The following is a 20,332-nucleotide window of genomic DNA, read 5'->3' as shown; positions in this document are numbered from 1 at the left end:
CCTCTCTTGACGTGTCCACTTTCCACAAGTGACTTCACCTCTCTGAGTCTCAGTTTCTACATCTGCAAAACGGAGCCAATAACATCTACTGCCCAGGATGTCTGTGAGGATAAGCATGCTAGAGCATGCAAGGCCCAGGGTTTCCTCCTAATCTCTCCTCTCCCTCTGCTCATAATTCCTTCTTCACCTCTGTCTAATTGAGCACATGGGTAGGGGATGCAGTCAGAGAAGTCGTGTCTCTTTTTCAATTTTTCTTACCAGGTCTCTTTCTCTTCTTTATTCTCAAACAGTTCAACAAAGGTCGCTGACTCAAGGCTGACTGTGCCCACCTCCACCCTTGGACGGGTCAGTGCCAACTTCTCTGGTCTCTCCAGAAGTCTTACTTGGCACTCTTGACCCCATTCTCTTCTCTCACAGCAGCAACACCTGGGCCTCAGAGGACACCAAGAATTAGAACCCCTGGCTCTGCTGCCCTACTACCAGTTTCCATTTCCCTCCCATTCTTGCCCAGCCAAGACCCTTTCAGGAGCCCCAGGGGTTACTCTCCTCTTCCTGCACACCAGGGCAACCTCAGAACTTCCTGTCCTCCTGGGGAAACCTCCCACCACCTGGGGGGAGTTATTTTCTACAGGCTGGGCTCCACATGCTTGTGCAGCAGGAGCACTGGTGGGAGTCCCAGAAGTCCCAGAAGAAGGGGTGATTTCCACCCCCCCACCTTAGTTGCCCTGCCCCTCCGCAGCTGACTAAGCCACCAAGATCCAGTCAAGATCCCTACTCCTGGCCTGAGGGCCAGCTCCCCATCCTGAAAAACCTGTCTGCCCCCCAGCCCCATCTCCCCACCCCAGACTGTAGGGCCCAAGGGGCAGGTTGGACAAGATTCCCCTCCAGCCCCTCCCTCCCCCAGGACAAAACCAGTCACCCCAGAGGCAGGGCCTCACTTGCCTCAGGAAGCCACAGCCTGCTAGCGCTTGTTCCAGCTTCCAACCCAGCTATGGCATCCCCACTACCCATCAGAGCCTCGTCCTTTGTCCTGATTCTGCTGGCTCTTCTGGCCCCAGGAGCTGCAGGTCTCGGCCACTTCTGGCAGGGTGGTGGGGAGGGGCTGGGGCCTGGATAGGCACTGTGCATTCCAGGGCTCTGAAAGAGGAGCTCTTCTGGCCAGTTGGAGGTGGGGGCCTGGTGATGGCAGTGACCAGGCATCAGTCACTGAGCTAAGTGCACACTCCTGGTTCTCTTCCAGACCCAGAAGGCAGAGAGGTGAAGGGAGGGGCCCAAGGCTGCGGGAAGGGATGAAGTTGGGCGCTGCCCACTCCTGGCACCCAGAGTTTGGAGACTTGGTGGAGTATTATGCTTCTGCAGCCCAAGCTTGCCACCTGGTGGTCAGATGCACATAGGCCTGTGTTCTGTCAACAGACTACAGAGTGGAAGGTGGAGGGAGGATTCTGCATCCTTAGAAAAAGCCTGTGGCGGCTAGGCCAGATCTGAAGGTAGGGGAGAGGAATTGAATTCCCCCCCCACGCACACACTTAACTTCCTCCTGGCCCTCCAGCAGACTTCAACATCTCGAGCCTTTCTGGTCTGCTGTCCCCGGCGCTAACGGAGAGCCTGCTAGTTGCCTTGCCCCCCTGTCACCTCACAGGGGGCAATGCCACACTGATGGTGCGGAGAGCCAATGACAGCAAAGGTCTGCTACCCTGTCCCAGGGCATCCCCTTAGCCCTTTCCCAATACCTCCCCAACAGCCCTTCTCCCACGCATGCCTCCCTGGGCCCACACTCTAAATGCTACCCCTTCTCCTTGGGGCCTTCAGAAACTTGACCCTGCTTTTCATCCCCAATTTCCTGCCCAGTGGTGAAATCTAGCTTCATGGTGCCTCCATGCCGTGGGCGAAGGGAACTGGTGAATGTGGTGGACACTGGGGCTGGCTTCACTGTCACCCGGCTCAGTGCTTACCTGGTGACAAACCTCGTGCCAGGAACCAAATACTAGTAGGTACCAGATCCAGGCCTGGAACAACTGCAGGAGGAGAAGTTGGGTCCTGACATTTGGTGGTGGTGGTAGTGGTGGGGATGTGGTCAGCATGGGGGAGAGAGTGAGGGCACAGCTAAAAGGGTCAAGAATGGGCCTCTCCTGGAGGAGGGCACAATGGAAGCACAACTGCAAAGAAGGAGGCCTGGTCTCCCTCTTTCACCAAGTCCCAGATACTCACTGAGGATTCTTTCCTCTCTCTCTTCCAAACCCCATTACAAAAGCATTTCCTACCTAGTGATGAAGGGGACATCCGCTGAGTCCAGCAGAGAGATCCCAATGTCCACACTTCCTCGTAAGTAACGCCTGCTCCCTCTCACATATCAAGGCCCCCAGATCTTCCCTGTCCCCTTCCCGCCACACCCCAGCTGCCCCTCAGTGTGCTCCCTTAGCTCCTTTGCTTTCCTCTATCGTAACATTGAGCCCTTGGCATTTTAACTGTCTGTTGACTCATCTTCCTGCACTGCTAAATTAAAGATTCTTTGTGGGTAGGGATTGTGTCTGATCAATTTATGTATCTTCAATGAGTGATGTAGGAGATGCTTCATAAATGTGTATTTGATGGATGTCTGAATCACTTGATCAGTTGGATGGTGGATGAATAAATAGATGAAAGGATAGCTAGCTGGATAGCTGGATGAGGGGCTAGGCTGAGTGCCTCGTGTAGGATAGGGGCTCCTCCTGCCCACAAAGCCCACTCCGCTTTCTCTTCTGACAGGAAGGAACGTGGAGTTCATTGGTCTGGGAATGGCCCGGACAGGGGGCATGGTGGTCATCACAGTGCTGCTCTCTGTCGCCATGTTCCTGCTGGTTCTGGGCTTCATCATCACCCTGGCACTGGGTACCAGAAAGTGAGGCGGCCTGCACTGGGCAGTGGGCTCCTCCTGGAAGTCCAGGGCACTGTCCATCTCTCCAGCCCAGAGCTTTGCCTTTTGCTCCTGCCTCCTCTCCTGAAAAGATTGCCTGCTCCCAGTCCTCAATCACCAGTCTTTGGCTGTGCCTTTACTTCAGTGCCTTTACCTCCATTCCCTTTACTCTCCCTGCCCCTTGTCCCCTAATTACTCACCTTCGCCCAACCCTTCCTATTATTCCCTTCACTCCACCCCTGTCAGAATTAGTTTTCCTTCCATTTCACCGCTTTAATTACGTCCAACAATTCACCCCTCCCCAGTGAACTAAACCCGTACAATAAAGTTGGATGTCACCTCTGCTGTGTGTGTTTCCTTTCTGTGGGCTCCACTTTGGCACAAACCTATAGAATCCATGTCTAGGCTGCAGGTGCTCCCATCCCCTCCTTGTTCACGGCCCCAGGAGGCAGGAAGGGGCCAGATGAGATAAGAACTCAGGAGTCAGAGTTCTCAGACCCACATCTAGGCTGTGGATTTTGCACCCTCCATAGCAGGCCACCCAACCAGGAGACGGAGCACCATGGGGGGGGAGGGAGCTAGAGGCCTGAGGGCCTTTGGGTGGGGGGCTGCTGGCAGAACAAGAGGAAATGTTGGGGAAAAGATTAGAGTCTCTGATGGGAAAGACAGAGGGCCACCAGGATGAGACCAAAGGACAGGTTACTGGGGGCTGTGGGGAATGGAGACTAGGCTAAAGGGGCTTTAAAAAGAGAGAGCAGAAATAGAACCCTGGGAGTAGAGAGACAAGAGTGGTACAGTTTGGTAACTGAGGGAAAAAGCAGGAGTCGTCACCCTTATTCACTTTTGTCCTCTCCAATATGCATTCAGTTGGTTAGAGTGTGAGCTCTGGGCAAAGGCGCTGCCGGTTCAATTCCCACGAGGCCCAGTGAGCTGTGCCCTCCGCAACTAGAACGAAGTCAATGAGTTGCTACTCAGCTCCTGGGTGGCCAGATGGCTGTTGGTTGGAGCATGTCCTCTCAACCACAAGGTTGCCAGTTCGACATAAGGGATGGTGGGCTGCACCCTCTGCCACTAGCAACGGCAACTGGACCTGGAGCTGAGCTGCGCCCTCCACAACTAAGACTGAAAGGACAACAACTTGACTTGGAAAAAAAGACCTGGAAGTACACACTGTTCCCCAATAAAGTCCTGTTCCCCTTCAAAAAAAAATTTGTAATCAATTGTTATCTCTGACTAACACAAAGGATAAGTTTTGTTTTATTGTTCTTCCCTTTGTGCATTCTATACTTCCAAGTTTTCTCCATCCAACGTGTATTTTTATAGTTAGGGAAATAGTATTATCATTAAAATTAGTAGTAGTAGTAGTATTAAAGGTAGAATCCTAACACTTTTAAAAAGGAAGCTGTTATTTCCACTGTAGTTAAAACATTTATTGAGGGTCTCCTCTGTGCCTTGTACTCTCAAAGTTTCTGGTCTGGTAGACATGCAACAGACAACACAGCATGGGCTCTACTGGGGAACCCAGGATGAGCAAAAGAACCCGAGGGGGCTAGCTCACCCACTAGCCAAATCTGGGACAAAGGTTTAAAACAAATAATGATAGTAATGAATTATAATCCACACAATAAAATAAGAATCCTTTGAATCCATACTAATAAACATACAGATATGGGATAGGGAAAAGCTCTTCCTTACAATAGAATGCGAACTAAATAAATGAGAAAGGAACGACAGAGTTAGAAAAAAAATCAATTTACACCCATCAAGTAATGATTGATTCAGGCAAGAACCATAAATGGATGCCAGAATTAGTGGGCCCAAATTTGGTGAGGAATAGGATTTTAGATCAAAGTATCTCCCCACAAATTACTTTCTAATTACAAAGTGTGAGGGAGATCATTTTACAGTAGAAAAACCTGGTGGATGCCATTGAACCAAGTGATTGACATTAGCATCACTAATAATGGGACAAACTAACATAATGTGCCTCCTGCTATGATGTGCTAAGAAGGCAACATCACCTCTGGTATTCCTGTTAAAAATGCCTAAGTCTAATTATGAGGAAACATCAGATAGAATAAATGGCCTGTAATGGTTAAAAATATCAGTATTACAAAAGATTAAAAAGGCTGAGAAAGTGCTCCAGATTAAAGGAGACTAAAGAAATATGAAAATTAAATGTACTGCATGATCCTGAGTTGGATCCTAGACCAGAAAACAAATTCATATAAAGAATATTATTGGGACAATTGGTAAAATTTGAATAGGATCTGTACATTAAATATAATGTTGAATTAATGTTAAATTTTCTGATTTTGATGAGTTTCTTATTTCTGATTTCCTGGTTATGTAAGCCAATCTCCTTGTTTTTAGGAACTACACGGTGAAGTATTTATGGGTAAAGAGGCATGATGTCTGCAAATTACTCTTAAACAGTTCAGAAAAAATAATAGTATATACATGTCTTATGCGTACATGGAGAGAAAATTAAAGTGTAATAAAATGTTAATAATTGGTGTAATTGGTAAATTACAAGATTTAGGTAAATGGGAATTTTTTTATAGTATTCTTAGGATTTTTCTGTAAATTTCAAATTATTAAAAATAAAATTTAAGAAACCACCATTTAATCCTATCTCCACAATGTACTACAGACAAGATCTTGGATAAGCTATAAAATCAATCAGAACTTCTATAAAGTTAATACTATCACGGGATCATTCTGAACCGGTAGACGGATTCATTAAATAAAATAAGAGCTTTGTGCAAATGTAATAGGGGAACAGGACCTGGAATAGCTCTCTTCTGAGCCCCCAAGATTCCCCAGGCCCAATTCGAAAGCATCGGGGTTTGAGGAAAGACTTGGCAGAAAAGTACTCAGTTGAGGCCAGAGGCGATTAAAGGCGTCAACGCTAACTCCATCAGAGCAGGCAAAACTAACTCAATCAGAGCCTGGGTATTTAAGCAAGTGGCTCAGAGACCTCGGCCTCAGTCTCTCCGACTCTCCCACCCCCCACCCCCCCACCCCCGCCCGGCTCTCTCTCCTCTCCCTGAAGGTGGACCTGAAACTCCAACACCTTGACTTCTGGGCCAGCCTCCATGGCCAGGTCCCAGGGTTGCTGGACTGGGACATGGGGAACGAGTGTTTTCTGGCCTTCACGACAACGCACCTGCCCTTAACTCAGCAGAACCGTGAGTGCCCGAGAGGGGGGAGGTGGGGGATGGGCGTGCTGGGTGGCCCGGGTGGGGGTCTCGTGGGACCGGAGCCAGTGGGCTCCCCAGCTTTCGACCTCGCACCCCGCCTGGGGCGAGCTCCGGCGATGGCACAGTTTCGGCCCGCGTCCTCCCTGTTGAGTGCCGCAGCCCCCTCCCCCACGCCACTTGCCCAGCAGCTATCGGGCCGCCCCGACTGCAAGCCCACGGAGGGCAGCGATCCTGCTGGACACGACGCTTTCAACTATACCCGACCCGCCCAGCTCCTTCCCAGAACCTTCTAGGCCTCTTCGCGGCCTTTGCTCCAGGGCACCTATCGCCATTTGGCGCACTACATATTTTACTCATTTTTCTGTTTTTAAAAAGACTGCAATTTATCAGTTGTGTTCGCGGCTGTATCCCCGCCTCTTGATACGTCTGACACCCAAAGGAGTTCACTATTTGCTGAATGGGTAGCTGGCCGGTTGGGGTCATTTAAAAAAAAAAATTTCAGTTCAAGTGCGGATAGTTGATGTAATCACCTTCTACATTCTTGGTAGGTTATGTCATCTGTTCGGGCAAAGTACTTAGATTAACTCATTTTCCCCCTTTCCACCCCACTGCTATCACCTCCCACACTCCCATATATTTAATCTAACCTATTCAACGTCTTTAGATAGCTGTATCTTTGAAAACTGTTTAGTATTATTTTGTGACTAATTTACATAATTCTCATTGCTTTTTAACCCCTACTCATTGTTTTTGAGAGGGATTTAGGTTGCTAAATATAGATCTGGTTCCTCATTTTTGACTTGTGTATAAGTCTATCATCTGCATATGGTACCTTTTTTATTTTTTTGTTTTTCAATTATAGTTGCTAGTCAATATATTTCTTTCAAGTGTTCCACATATTGGTTAGACAATTACATAATTTAGGAAGTGATCCCCCAATAAGTCTAGTATTCACTTGGCACTATACATAGTTATTACAATATTATTGACTCTATTCCTAACGCTGTGCTTTATATCCTGGTGACTATTTTGTAACTACCAGTCTGTACTTAATCCTTTCACCTTTTCCACCACTACCACCCAACCCCCTTCCCATTTGTTAACCATCAGTTTGTTCTCTGTATCTATGACTTTGTTTGTTTAGTTTGTTTTTTAGATTCCACACATAAGTGAGTTCCTTGTGGTATTTGTCTCTCTGTCTGATTTCACTCAGCATAATACCCTCTAGGTCCATCCATCTCGCATGCATATGCTCAGCCTTTTGCATTTAATTCTCTGTACTAATGGAGACCTAGATTGCCTCCAACTCTGACACCATAGTAATGCTGATGAGCATTCCTATTTCTTCACTGGTTTAGGAAATATTTATTGAGCACCTCCAATTTGCCAGGCACTGTTCTAGACACTTGTGATACATAATGAACAAAACAAAAGCAGACAAGTCTTCATAAAGCTTACATTCTACTGGGGACAGACAGGCAATCCACACAAAAATGTTACATACTAATATGTTATAAGGTGATAACTGACACGGGGAAAGAAGGACACAGCATGAGGGTTCAAGGATGGAGGGGGAAGCACGGAAAGTGGTGGCAGCTACAGTTTTAAACAGGGTCATTAGAGACCCTGTTTCATTGAGAGACCCAGGCTTCATTGAGAACATAATATTTTGAGTAGTGAGTTAAAAGAGGTGAGATGGTGAGCCAAGAGGATATTTAGAAGAAAAGCTCCCCAGGCAGCAGAAATAGCCAGTGCAAAAGCCCTAAGGAAGGAATATGCTTGGAGCCGTTGAGGAACAGTAAGGAGGCCAGTGAGGCTGGATCAAGGTAAATAAAGAGGAGTGCTCACAGGGTGTAGAGCAGAGATCAGGAAGAGCTATCTTCCACTTTAAGGACGTTGGAGTTGACTTTGAGTAAGATGGGGCATGATTGAAAGGTCTTGAGTAGAGAGGCACAATCGCCAGCTTCATGAGTATGTGACGTGTACAGTTGCATAGGGTAGCTATTATACTTGGTTTAATGCTCTGCTATCACTATCTTGAGATTTTTAATAATTTTTGAACAAGGAGCTCCACATTTTTATTTTGCACTGGGCAGATTATGTAGTCAATCCTGCATGATTTATATTCTGAAAAGATCACTGTGGCTGCTGTATTGAGGGTGCATTGTAGACATAAAGAAACTAGGAGCCTAGAAGTCAGGAGACTGGTTAGGAGTCTACTATAGTAATCCAGACAAGAGATGGTGCTAGACTGACCACGAGGGTGGTAGCAGTATGTGGTGAGAAGGTAGAACCAGCTAGATTTGCTGATAGATAAGATGTGTGGTAAAAGAAAAATTAGAGGATGACTTCTAAGTTTTTGGCTGATTAAGTGGAAGGATTGAGTTGCCTTCTACTGAGGAAGCTTCTGGTAGGAGAGGTTTCGGGAAGAAAATTAGGAATTCAGTTCTGGGCATAATGAGTTTGAAATACTTTTTAGATATCCAATTAGAAATGTTGAGTAAGCAAGGCAATGTATGAGTCTGGAGTTCTGGAGAGGTGTAGACTGCAGATATAAATCTTGAGAGTCTTTGGTATAGAGGTGCATTTAAGTAGTGGGAGAGAGAAGGAATAAAGATGAGTCCTGGGGGGGGGGGCTTCCAAGAGATTGGAGAGAAGAGAGATAACCAAAAACTGAGGAAATGATCACTGAGAATCAAAACTGACATTGTGCTCTTGTGGAAACCAAGTGAAGAAAGTGTCTCAAGGAAGGAGTGGTCATTTGAGAGGAATGCAGCTGAGAGATCTGGCAAGAGGTGGGTTGACAATTGGACTTTGCAAAGCAGAGCCATGAATAAGTGGCCAAAGCCTGATTAGCAAGGGTTTAAGAGTAGAAGAAGGGGAAGTAGAGACAGAAAGTATAGGCAGTTCTTTCAAGGAGTTCTGCCTCAAAAGAAAGCAAAAATGTGGAATAGTGGCCTGGCACAGAACGTGGGGACCAGAGAAGTTATTGTTTTTCATATGATGAGAGAATTTATAGCATATTTAAGTGCTGATGATAATGATCCAATAGAGACCAAAAAAATTTAATAATAGGAAAGAGAAGAGAGGATTGTTGGAACATTGTCTTTCAGAAGGCATGAGGACATCTGTGCCAGAGAAAGGGAGGGAGGAAGACAAACTGACAGACAGACAGACAGGCGTTATATCCTTTGATCCCACTTGCGATCACCAATCTGTTGGTCCTGTCACCCTTTTACTGCTGCCCATCACTGGATGTTGTCTCTTCTTTAACCTGTAATCCCATTGTCAAACATGCTGACTCTCTTGCATACACCCTTTCAATTCCTTTGGCCCTGTATGGCTTTGGAGCACTTGCTGGGCCAAACCACAACCCTGATCAAATCCAAGTCTACCAAACAAGTGCTCATAGATTAATGGATTAGTGATATCAGTGGTATCAAAGGATAGTTGGAGTTGAGAGTGAGATAGCTGGAAAAATAGGAAGTGATATATTTTTATGTGGTACAAAAGTGAGGTTATGGAGAGGTTGCAGTTGTTGGTTCAGGTTATGACAGTGACAGAGACCATCTAAAGTAGAATGTAAGGCAAAATCTTTGTAGAAGAGTTTAGGAAGCCAGTTTATTAAAAGAATCATCTATCTATTGAAATAGCCAAGACTTAAGGCAGGCGAAGTTTTAGTGACAGTGAGCCTCTGAATGAAGGAGAGTGACCAAGAGTTTGGTAGATGATAGTAAGATTAGTATGTAAGTTCCTATATTAACTTGAATATACATACCCAGGAATAGACAGTATAATAAATTATAGTCCTCCCTCATTATTCTTCACAATGGCAACACCAGTTGCTATCAGATCTGCAGTGTAATACAGGATTCTATTTTTCTGCACCTTTGCCAACAGTTGGTATTATCTGTTTTTATAATTCTTGTCAGTTTGATATAAAGTGTTATCTCTTTATTTTATTTTCTTATTACTAGGAAGACTAAGCATCTTTAGTCATTTAGGTATCCCCTCCTTGTGAATACTGATTTGTATCTTTTGCCCATTGTAGGTTTGTGTTAGCTTTTTCACTTATTGAGTTGTAGAAGCTGTCTATTAATTGAATTTTCTAATTTACTTGGTTTGATTTTTTTCCTTGTGATTTTTACTATGCAGAACCTTTTAATTTTATGTGTTATAATACCTGCATAAAATGTACAGATTACTTTGAGATTAATTGGCACCTTTTAATATGTATTATATGTTTTTGTTTATTCAGGTCTTTTATGTCCTTAAATAGTGATGGCATTTTTTTCCCATAAAAGTCTTCATTCTTACTCCATTCTTTGATGGAGTAATCCCTAGATACTTTATAACTTTGGTTGCTATAGTGAACAGCACCTTTAAAAAAATTTTTTTACATATATATATATATATATATATATATATATATATATATATATTTCCAGTTTCTTAACGCTGGCATAGAGGAACAGTATTGATTAGTGTATTGTTCTTATATCCAGCAAATTTCCTGGACTCTTATTCGTTCTAATTGTATATTGATTTTGTATGGTTTTCTGCATTAATCATTTTTTTCTGTAAATTATGATAGTTTTGCCTTTTTCTCTCCAGTTTTATATCTCTTGCTACGTTTTCCTTTTTTGAATACTGTGTTGAACATTAGTGATGTAATGGGTATCCTTTCTAATTACTGAACTCTCCAATAAGTATATCATCATTTTCCAGACAAAAGCCTAGATTCATCTGTAATATGATAGCACTCATGGAGACAGTGAGGGAGACACAAATAGTTCTCCCTAACCCCAAGGAGCCAACACAGTGCCAAGCAGATAGCTCTAATATGTATGCTGTACTTGATTTACTCTTAGCCCACCATGTATTCATTCATCCGGTTAAGTTGAGCTCCTCCCATGTGCCAGGCAGCAAACAAGACAGACCTGGAAATAGACTCTAAGCAAGTAATTACAATAAAATATGCTATGGGAGGGTTTAGACAGGTGGTCAGAGAAGGCCTGCTTTAGAAAGATGCTTAAACAGAGACATGATGGGTGAGTAGCAATTAACTAGGCAAGCAGGAAGAAGGAACAGTGTTTCTGGCAAAGGAAACAGCTCCTGGGAAGGCTTGGGATCTAGAGTGTGGTCTGTTGGAGAGATGGGTGGAGAGCCTGGGAGCAATGACTCAACACTGAGGAGGAACAGGGCCTTTTAGACTGTCTCAAGGAAGACTATCTTTAGATTTGGCCCAAGGGCAATGGAAAGTTTTACACAACAGGCTGACAAGATTGGATTAACATTTTAGGAAAATCACTCAAACTGCAATATGATCAGTTAAAGAAAAGAGGATAAACAGACCATTTAGGTTATGGGCTTGGACTAGGATAGTGGGACTTTGATTGATTGGGTGTGGCTGTATAGGAAAGAGAAGAGTCAAGAAGGATTTCCAAGTCTCTGGCCTAAAAGACTGATTAGAGAGTGGTGCCATTTGCTGAATAAGAAATACAGGAGGGGGCCGGCCCGGTGGCTCAGGCGGTTGGAGCTTGGTGCTCCTAACGCTGAAGGCTGCCAGTCCGATCCCCACTTGGACCAGTGGGCTCTCAACCACAAGGTTGCCGGTTCAACTCCTCGAGTCCCTCAAGGGATGGTGGGCTGTGCCCCCTGCAACTAACAACGGCAAATGGACCTGGAGCTGAGCTGCGCCCTCCACAACTGACTGAAAGGACAACAACTTGAAGCTGAACGGCACCCTCCACAACTAAGATTGAAAGGACAACAACTTGACTTGGAAAAAGTCCTGGAGATACACACTGTTGCCCAATAAAGTCCTGTTCCCCTTCCCCAATAATATATTTTTAAAAAAGAAAGAAAGAAAAGAAATACAGGAGGAAGAGCAGGAAGATGGAGGTTAGTTTTAGAAATGTTGGAAGTGCCTGTGGGTTATCCAAACAAAGACATCCTGTAGAGAGCTCTACTTAACTGCTAGCAGAGAAGTCTGGGTTAGAGATAAAGATTTGAAAACCCTAAATTTATAGATGATGACTGAAGCCACAGGCATTCATGAAATTGTTTAGGGACAGTATCTGTGATGTGGTATGTGAAGAGAAGGATGCAGAGGAGAATAAGGTCAGAGAAATAAGGGGAAAACTAGCAGAATATGGTGTCATTACACCCCAGGCAGGGCTTACAGCCCTCTTTCAGAGAAGCTTCAAGGCCCAGGATCCTTGGGCCACAGTGGAAATCCCAGGACATTTTGACCCTCTTCTGTCTTTCTTTTTGCCAGTTGCCAGATATAAACTCCGTATAGTTGAGCCACCAAAACTACCTATGGAAAAAAAACCCAACCCCAGTAAAGATGGTGAGTAGTGGGGAGGGAGTTCTCTGACCTGGCCCTGTGGCTTGGGCTGGGCATCCAAAGCCAGTGAGTTATGGCACACAATCTCCTTTTTCTCTGCATAGGTCCAGATTTTGAACCCAACCTGTGGATGTGGGTAAACCCTAACATCGTGTTTCCTCCTGGAGAGCTGGAGGTCCCAGAACCTAGTAAATGGGAGGATCTGACAAGCATACTCCCCTCTCCTCAGCTGCCCCCAAAAGAGGAAGACTTTGCCACCTGCTCAGAGGCCACAGCAGTGGAATTGCTGCCACCTTCCTCCAGTGAGCAGTCTCCACCTTGGAAGCAGTTTGCCTCTTCTCCCAGCAACTGGGAGGTAGGGATTTCTGGGGTTGTGGACCAGACTTGGGTGTAGACAGGGTGGGCATACAGATGATACATCAGAGAGTTTTGTTTTCTTAGGGATAACAAAGAGTTAATAGGTTCAGAAATTAGCTATGCCCTTGGGTTGGGGAAAAGTCCAGATGGTGGCCCTAGACCACTACCCCTTCCTGCCATTGCACCCCTGGAATAGAGGCCGTGGAGTCAGGACTAGTTCCTACTCTGTATTCCTCTAGCTCACAGAAGAGGAGGCTGAGGATCAGAATGACAGCTCCTCTGTGGCTCTCCCATCCCCTCACAAAACAACCCCCTTCCAGAATCGGAGGCTTCAGCAAGCCAACAGCCAGGAGGGGAGGCTGTGGTCCCGGCCCCCTCTCAATTACTTCCACCTAATTGCACTGGCATTAAGAAACAGCTCTCCCTGTGGCCTCAACGTGCAACAGATCTACAGTTTCACTCGGTATGTGCTGGGCCCAGGAGGGGGAAGGGAGGGAGTCAAGGCCTTTGGTCTGAACACTTCCAATCTGCCCTGGCCCTGGGCTGCTGCCTGGATTCCACCATCTGAGTCTGAGAGGATAACTGTATTCCCAGTTCTCCTTTCCCAAGCATTGGTTTTCAATTGTCCCCGAATGTGTGTGCACACATCACATGTACAGGAAGATATCCACCCGCCCCCTTTCACATCTAGAAAACTAACCTTTTTAAATCTCAGTTCTTTAAAACACATTTTCCTGGGTCATAAATTGTCCCACCTTCCCTCTCCAGATTGTTGAGTACCAAATCTGGCTTCCCCAACAGTTTCTTACATGTTTTCCCTTTGGACTATACTGCCTGGCACAGCTCCCCCCGGGGTACCCAGTTGAGAAGAGATATACATTTAGCTTTGATAGTCATGTACACATGAGAGGGAGGAGTTTCTCAGACCTTTTCCCTATATCAGAAGAGTCTCAGACTATTAATCCTCAAGTAGTATCCCTCCTTGACCAGGATTCCTCTTATAGGAGTTGGTTGACCTGATTTCTGCTTGGTTCCTGTTGCAACTCAAAGCCCGGGGTCCTCAGAGGGAGGAAAATGAGCCTGGGAATGGAAACAGTAAAATGGGTGAGGGTTTGCACAAGCAACGCACCAGGTGGAGGTTTTGCCACATGCTCAACCAGCAAAAAGCAGTGTAGGCCAGCCTGCCGTTCTCCACCTTGAGAGAAAGGCTGAGGTTCCTGGCCCCTTGGGAGAACATGCTCAAGGGTAGGGCATCTCCCAAAGAAACCATAGCTTTCCTGACCATTCTTCCTTGTCCACAGACAACATTTTCCCTTTTTCCGGACGGCTCCAGAGGGCTGGAAGAATACCATTCGTCACAATCTCTGTTTCCGAGACAGCTTTGAGAAAGTGCCAGTCAGCCTGCAGGGTGGGACTAGCACATGGCCTCGATCTTGCCTCTGGAAGTTGACTGAAGAGGGTCACCGCCGCTTTGAGGAGGAGGTCCGAGCTTTGGCCTCCATGCAGCTGGAAAATATCCAACAATGCATGAACCAGCCAGGTGTGAGGCCTTGTCACGTGGTGGGGGTGGGGGCGTGAGGGGAAGGGCCCTGAAGACCCTGACCTAAGCCTGAAGCAACCGGGGCCACGCCACAGGGGATACCTTCTATAGAAAGGGGAGAGGACAGCAGTGGTCTGATACGGGGGTGATGTCTGCTGGAGGTGGGACCCCATACACAAGCATGGGACTTGATGTACAGGGAGTTGATAGAAAAGCAACTAAGGTCCTAGTCACAGCCCAGCAGCCTAGGGAAATGGTGACCGCACAAAGTCAGAAGCGTGGTGTGAGAGCTTATATGCAAAAGGGCTTTTTCTTTTCCTGGACACCAGCTGGGATTTGGGCCTTGAGAGAGGAGATCATCTGCTGTGAGAGAGCACTCCAGGCTTAGGGGACAGCAGCTGCAAAGGGCAGATAGATTCCTTTGACTCTCTTTTCTTACAGATGTGATGCCCTTCCTCTTTAACCTTTAAGTTCAAGAAGTAAGAGTCAGCCCATGCCTTATTAAAGTTACCTGCAGCAGTCTGGTGTGTGTGTGGTGTGGTGTGGTGTGGTGTGGTGTGTGTGTATGTGTTTTCTGAGGCGGGTGGAGGGGTGGAGGTAGAAGTCAGCTCTGAGGTTGGAAATGGGATGCCCTGAGCTGATGGATGCTCCAGAGGCGATGGGAACCCCATACTCTTCTTTCCTCAAAGGAGGAAAATACTCAACTTTCTTTAGGAACCTGGCAATTCCAAACACTTTTCTGGGTTATGAGGATAGTCTTGGGAAATGCTAGCTTTTAGCCGCTAGTCCTGTGAAAGGCCCAAAGAAGTACCACCCTCTCACAGGAGTGGATGTAATCAGCTGGGGCCAGTGAAGAGAAGCCTGGGGAAACACATCATTTCTGGAACAGTTGAAGGAAAGACAGACCCTCATAGGCCATGAAGGAGCAGTGAGAAAAGTGAGAGGAAAGAACTTATTGAGAAGGGGGGTAGTTGGACTCTAGTCTCATTCCCCTCATTTAACCATTGGGCTGGGAACTCATCTGAGGTGCATGGTCCCTCCCTGTGCCACTTGCCTCCACCGTACCCTCAGCAGAAGCCAGAACACTTGTGGGTTAAGAGTCTTTAGAGGCTGCAGATTCTAGCTGGGTTGTTGTGGCTTTCCTGGTTGTGGGAGACCATGTTCAGGGCAAGGCCAGCTGCCAGCCTCAGGTCTGAGGAGAAAAGGGAGAAGCCTGGGGGACAAGGAAGAAAGGAATGAGGTTCAAAGCAGTGTCAGGATTCCACAGACATTGAGACAGTGCTTTAAGATAATACTGAATTTCCCACAGGGCTGAGATGACTGTTTTCATTCACTTTCCTGATTTTCTCTCACCAGCCAACAGGCCTGCACAGAAACATGGCTCTACCCTCAGATACCCCCCTCTAGGAGACTGGGCATCTCTTCTCTCCAGAGGTGGCAGTGGGTGGTGCTTGAGTCTTGAAGATAGCCCCCCTTGTCCAGGGGACTCCCAGCAATCTGCAGGTGGGTGGGGTTGAGGTAGTCTTTCATTCACCTTTCTTTCCTGCCCTGCTTGCTGGCTGTCAGCTCTGGGGTAGCTGCTTGCCACTGCTCCTGCATCTTTGTTCCAGAAGAACCTACCTCAGGCAGGCACTTCTCTTTGAACTTGAGTGTCCTTATCAGGAAAATGAGTTAATGATGCCTCTTTGTTAGTCTTAGAGTAGAAAACAAGTGGGATGGAGTAGAGTGCCTCTTCCAGAACCTGGTTCATAGTAGAAGCTAAATAAATAAATGGTAGCTATTTTATTGTTCATTGTGATATCTAGTTAGGAGTCTCCTCCCTGTTCCAGGACACTGGTGGGCTAATAATGGTGTGGATCTACTTTTAGCACTTAACATCTCTTAGTGGTAGCCTGGACCTTATTGTTGCTACCAACATGTTTGTTTTTCATCTTTGACACCCAGCTCTGCTCCCTCAGCAAATAACGGGTCCTCCTATATTGTATCTTCTTCACAAGTTTTCTTAACATTTCTAAACTTCAGTTTCTTTTGTATGCAAAATAGAGATAATAAAAATATGGAGATTTGATCTGAGAACTAAATAGGACAATGGAAAGTGCCTAGTCCTGTGTCTGGTGTATTAACATCAAGTGCTTACAGTTGGACCAGACATCATTCTACGTACATTTGCAGATGTAATCCATACAACCACCTTAAGGAGTAGATACTATTATTCTCATGTCTTTGTGATGGCTGTTATATTTGAGGAGTAGCCTTCATTTCCTGTCCACTTATTTACCCTTTAGTTCCTTGCAGTCTGTCTCACTATGAAATCCGACTGCCTTTTCCCTGGTCTCTGAAACGTCGCATTCCTGAAAAGCACAACCCATGCCCTACCAGACCAAAACCTCTATCTTTGAAGAAAGGCAGGGCCCTGTTCCTTTGCTTGATTTGTGCATTTCAGTAACATACAAAACCCCACCCTAGTCACCTCTTCATCACCACTACCATCTCTGCTTTAAAGGCTCCAGCTTGTGCATTCATTCCCGAACGTGCCCCAGAAATGTACTAGTGCTAAGCCAGGGGCTCTCACTGACCTCAGGGGTACTTTGCTTGCCACAAGGATTTGGGGGTGTTGTGGGCATTGGAAGTCAGACTCAGGAGTATCAGTGCAAGAGGCAGTCTTTCACCCTGAAGAATTGACCCTCATACCTCAGGCCTGAGCCAAGAACCTAACTTGGTTTTACACCTAAGCAGAAAGTATTTGTTGCATCATTTTAATATACATTGAATTTTAAGGACTGCAACTATTATATAAAATGAAGGAAGATTGTACTCTTTGATTTGGAAGTTTACTAAGAGTTGTCTGCCATTTTGGAAAATCACCAATAACAGAGCTGCTCTGGTATTTAAGTCACTAATACCACAGGCCTGTATCACTCTGTTTATTTTTTGTAATACAGGGATTCTAGCATAAACACATGTTTAGCTATTATTTCAAAATATCCAATATAAAGAAAAAGTATTTTCAATAGTCACATGAATATGATTTCTTAAATCTAAGCTGTTCACTACCAGTATGTACAAATTTCCAATTGTCATGTTTTCAAATATAGTTTATCCACTGAAATATTTTATTATAAATTTATGTCCCTTTATTTTTCTGTTACATTGCAATTGGAATATTATTTTGATCTTTTAAAAATTATATGTGCAGGTAGATTATTTTATCAGTAAGATTTATTTCCGGGTGGCAAAGAGTCTTACAAAATATTTGCTCTATTCCTAGGGTGTTAAGGCTGATGGGGGAGAGATCCACAAAACTAAGCAATGTATAAGATATAATCCCTGTCCCAGAGGCACTCACCCACAGTGACAGTGGCAACCAGTGAGGACAGTACAATGGAATAAGTCATATTTATGTCCAAACACCTAGAGCCTAGCATGGGGTCTGTTAATAAGAATGCAGTTTTAGAAGCCAACGGGTTCTCCAAGTCTCTACCTTGTAGACGCCGAGCCCTCGCACAGTTGCGATGGGAAGCCGGACCTCCTGCATAGCCCCTTCGGGCAGGCGGGCACCTCAGATGAGACCTGTGCCCAGGCCAGTGCCAGCAACTCAGCCGCCAGCAGCAGCTCCACCATCCGCTATTGGCTCACCTGCTCTGGCACCCCAGCAACCAGGTCTGATGGCCCAAATGGCAACCACTGCTGCTGGTGTGGCTGTGGGCTCTGCTGTTGGCCACACGTTAGGTCATGCCATCACTGGGGACTGCAGTGGAGGAAGTAATGCTGAGCCCGCAAGGCCTGACATCACTTACCAGGAGCCTCAGGGAACCCAGCCGGCATACCAGCAGCAACAGCAGCAGCAGTTTGGCCCCAGGCCACTATGAGATGAAACAATTTTTGGAGTGTGCCCAGAACCAGGGTGGCCTGAAACTTTGTGAGGGTTTCAGCGAGGTGCTGAAACAGTGCAGATTTGCAAATGGATTAGCTAATGAAGTTCAAATTGAAGATATGGAAACTCATCTCTCATGACCACGTTAATTTAGTATAAAAATTTAGTTGCTAGTGAAAGTGTAAAGTATATAACCACCAGTTAAACCTCTCCTCCAGCATTAATAGCTTCCTTGCCACAGAATTGCAATGGACAGGGTATTTGTAACTGTAGAGAAGTTAATCAAGATGGTACTGAGTTTGGGGCTGAGCAAATGTTTGTGTGGCCTCCTTATACAAGCTTTTGTGATGTTATTGTTTGTGAATCAATTAGAATAAAGTGATTTTCTTAAAAAAAAAAAAAAGGATACACTCTTTGCTATGAATTGTCACTAGTAACCTCTCTAACAGGCAGATTCCATATTCTCTGGAAGCACAGAGAAGAGAGCAATTAGCTCTGACTGGAGGAGCTGGAAGACTTCTCACAGGAGACATTAGCACTTGGGTCTTTTCCCCAAGTCTAGAAAATAACAGCTAGTACTTCTCCAGAAGTGCTCAAAGCCAGCCCTGTCCTGCCCTGAGGGGGGGCAGGGAGGGTGGGTGGGGACGGCGAGGGCGGGGCTCATGATGATGCTCCCAGGAGGCAGAGGCAGAGGCAGACATCGACATCAAGCAGGTGGGGAAGAGCAGGGATGGGATTAGAAGAAAAGGTGACTAATACCAAGGAAAAGGACAGACATGCAAATGCCTGGTTGGAGCAAGGAAAATTGCCTTTCCCTAATCTAACTGGAGGTGCTTTGTGTTGATTTCCTCCTGGACTGTCTGGATGCTAATTTTTATGTGATATACACTGGAGGAGTGAGTGGAGGGACCAAGTCATTAGTGTCATTTGCTCCGGGCCCACTCAGCACTCTGCAGCCAAAGCACCCTCTCCTGCCCCCCTGGTCGATCCAGTTCCAGGAGGAAGGAGAAGGCGTCATCTGATTTGGCCTCAACTTGTCCACCTCATCGGCATTTGTGCTCATCCTTATCTCTGTCCACATTCTTGTCCGTGTCTGGATTAAGTTGCAAGTGGATCCCAAAAGGTCAGAAGGAAAGAACAAAACAAAATAGCCTTTGTGGAAAAAGTGACCCTGAAAAAAAATCTGCCTTTACCCATTTTGCCCCCTAATAGGATATTATACTCCTACCCTCACCTTTCTTTGCAAATTCAACAACTTGTTTTGAGTTTTCAATATGCCAGGCCCTGTGCCAGGTGCTAGGGGATACAGTGAACCCCAGAATGGGCCCTCCCTCACAGAGTTTTCAGTCTAGATGGAAAGACAGATATTAAACAGATGATAATAATGGAAAATGACAATATTAATAAGATAGGTTGGTTATTGTGAGAGAAAACAATATAGGTACTTAGATTGGATAGGAGGTTAGAGAAGGCCTTTCCAAGAAAGACATTTTAACTGAGATCTATATAATGAGTATCCAGGCTGAAGAATGGGAAGGAAAAGTGTTCTAGTAGAGAAAACAGAGTAGACAAAGCCCAGGAGGTGGGGACCTCCTCAAGTTGGCCTATTGAAAATAAGGATAAGGTCATGGTGCACAGAACATAGTAAACAAGGGGAGAAAGATGCAAGGTGAAGTTGGGGTGGGAAGCAGGGACTAGACCATGTAGGCCTTTCTAGGGCTATATTGAGGGATTTTTTTTCCCAAGTACAGTGGAAAGTGATTGAAGTAACTGACATAACCTGATTTTATTTTTAAAATCATGCTTAGCCACTCATTGAAAGGGGCTTGTAGAGGGGCAAACATGGAAGCAAGAAGACCTGTTAGGAGGTAATTGCAGTAGTCCAGGTGGACTGGGGTAGTGGCAGTGGCAGTAGAAATAGAGAGAAGCAGCTTGATTTGATGATATATCTTGGAGGTAGAATCAAGAAGTCAACAGGAGGAGAAAAGAATTACTCCGAGGTTTTTGGTTTGAGTGGTTTGGTGAATGGTGAGAGGAAGCCTGTAGGAGCAGCAGGTTTCAGCAGTTCTTTTGGAATCTATCAGAGTGGTTATGCCAAGTAGATAATTGTTAT

General features: G+C 45.7%; 2 protein-coding genes and 1 pseudogene across 2 annotated transcripts; all 3 read left to right on the top strand.

The window, feature by feature from the left end:
* Positions 1–950: 950 nt before the first annotated feature.
* On the top strand, positions 951–3,236 carry UPK2 (uroplakin 2). Its single transcript, XM_019716224.2, has 5 exons — positions 951–1,067; positions 1,553–1,684; positions 1,849–1,987; positions 2,252–2,322; positions 2,746–3,236. Exons 1-5 carry the CDS (start codon positions 992–994, stop codon positions 2,880–2,882), a joined length of 555 nt encoding a protein of 184 aa, XP_019571783.1. The 5' UTR covers positions 951–991; the 3' UTR covers positions 2,883–3,236.
* A 2,787-nt stretch (positions 3,237–6,023) lies between these two features.
* On the top strand, positions 6,024–14,815 carry FOXR1 (forkhead box R1). Its single transcript, XM_019716225.2, has 6 exons — positions 6,024–6,084; positions 12,377–12,451; positions 12,553–12,803; positions 13,045–13,268; positions 14,107–14,345; positions 14,787–14,815. Exons 1-6 carry the CDS (start codon positions 6,024–6,026, stop codon positions 14,813–14,815), a joined length of 879 nt encoding a protein of 292 aa, XP_019571784.2.
* Positions 14,816–17,857: 3,042 nt separating this feature from the next.
* On the top strand, positions 17,858–18,485 carry LOC109437188 (coiled-coil-helix-coiled-coil-helix domain-containing protein 2; annotated as a pseudogene).
* The last annotated feature ends 1,847 nt before the right edge of the window (positions 18,486–20,332 follow it).

Source organism: Rhinolophus sinicus, linkage group LG06 (assembly GCF_036562045.2).
Source record: "Rhinolophus sinicus isolate RSC01 linkage group LG06, ASM3656204v1, whole genome shotgun sequence".
NCBI lineage: Eukaryota > Metazoa > Chordata > Mammalia > Chiroptera > Rhinolophidae > Rhinolophus > Rhinolophus sinicus.
Note: the sequence above shows the minus strand (reverse complement) of the source record. Positions and strands in the feature narration are given on the sequence as shown.

Bases quoted from the DNA above. Each gene is read 5' to 3' on its own strand.
- UPK2 (XM_019716224.2), top strand. From the start codon at position 992: ATGGCATCCCCACTACCCATCAGAGCCTCGTCCTTTGTCCTGATTCTG. The intron at 1,988-2,251 runs GTAGGTACCAGA...CCATTACAAAAG, and splicing joins GTGCCAGGAACCAAATACTA to CATTTCCTACCTAGTGATGA. The intron at 2,323-2,745 runs GTAAGTAACGCC...CTCTTCTGACAG, and splicing joins CCCAATGTCCACACTTCCTC to GAAGGAACGTGGAGTTCATT.
- FOXR1 (XM_019716225.2), top strand. From the start codon at position 6,024: ATGGGGAACGAGTGTTTTCTGGCCTTCACGACAACGCACCTGCCCTTA. The intron at 13,269-14,106 runs GTATGTGCTGGG...CCTTGTCCACAG, and splicing joins CAGATCTACAGTTTCACTCG to ACAACATTTTCCCTTTTTCC. The intron at 14,346-14,786 runs GTGTGAGGCCTT...CTTTTCTTACAG, and splicing joins ACAATGCATGAACCAGCCAG to ATGTGATGCCCTTCCTCTTT.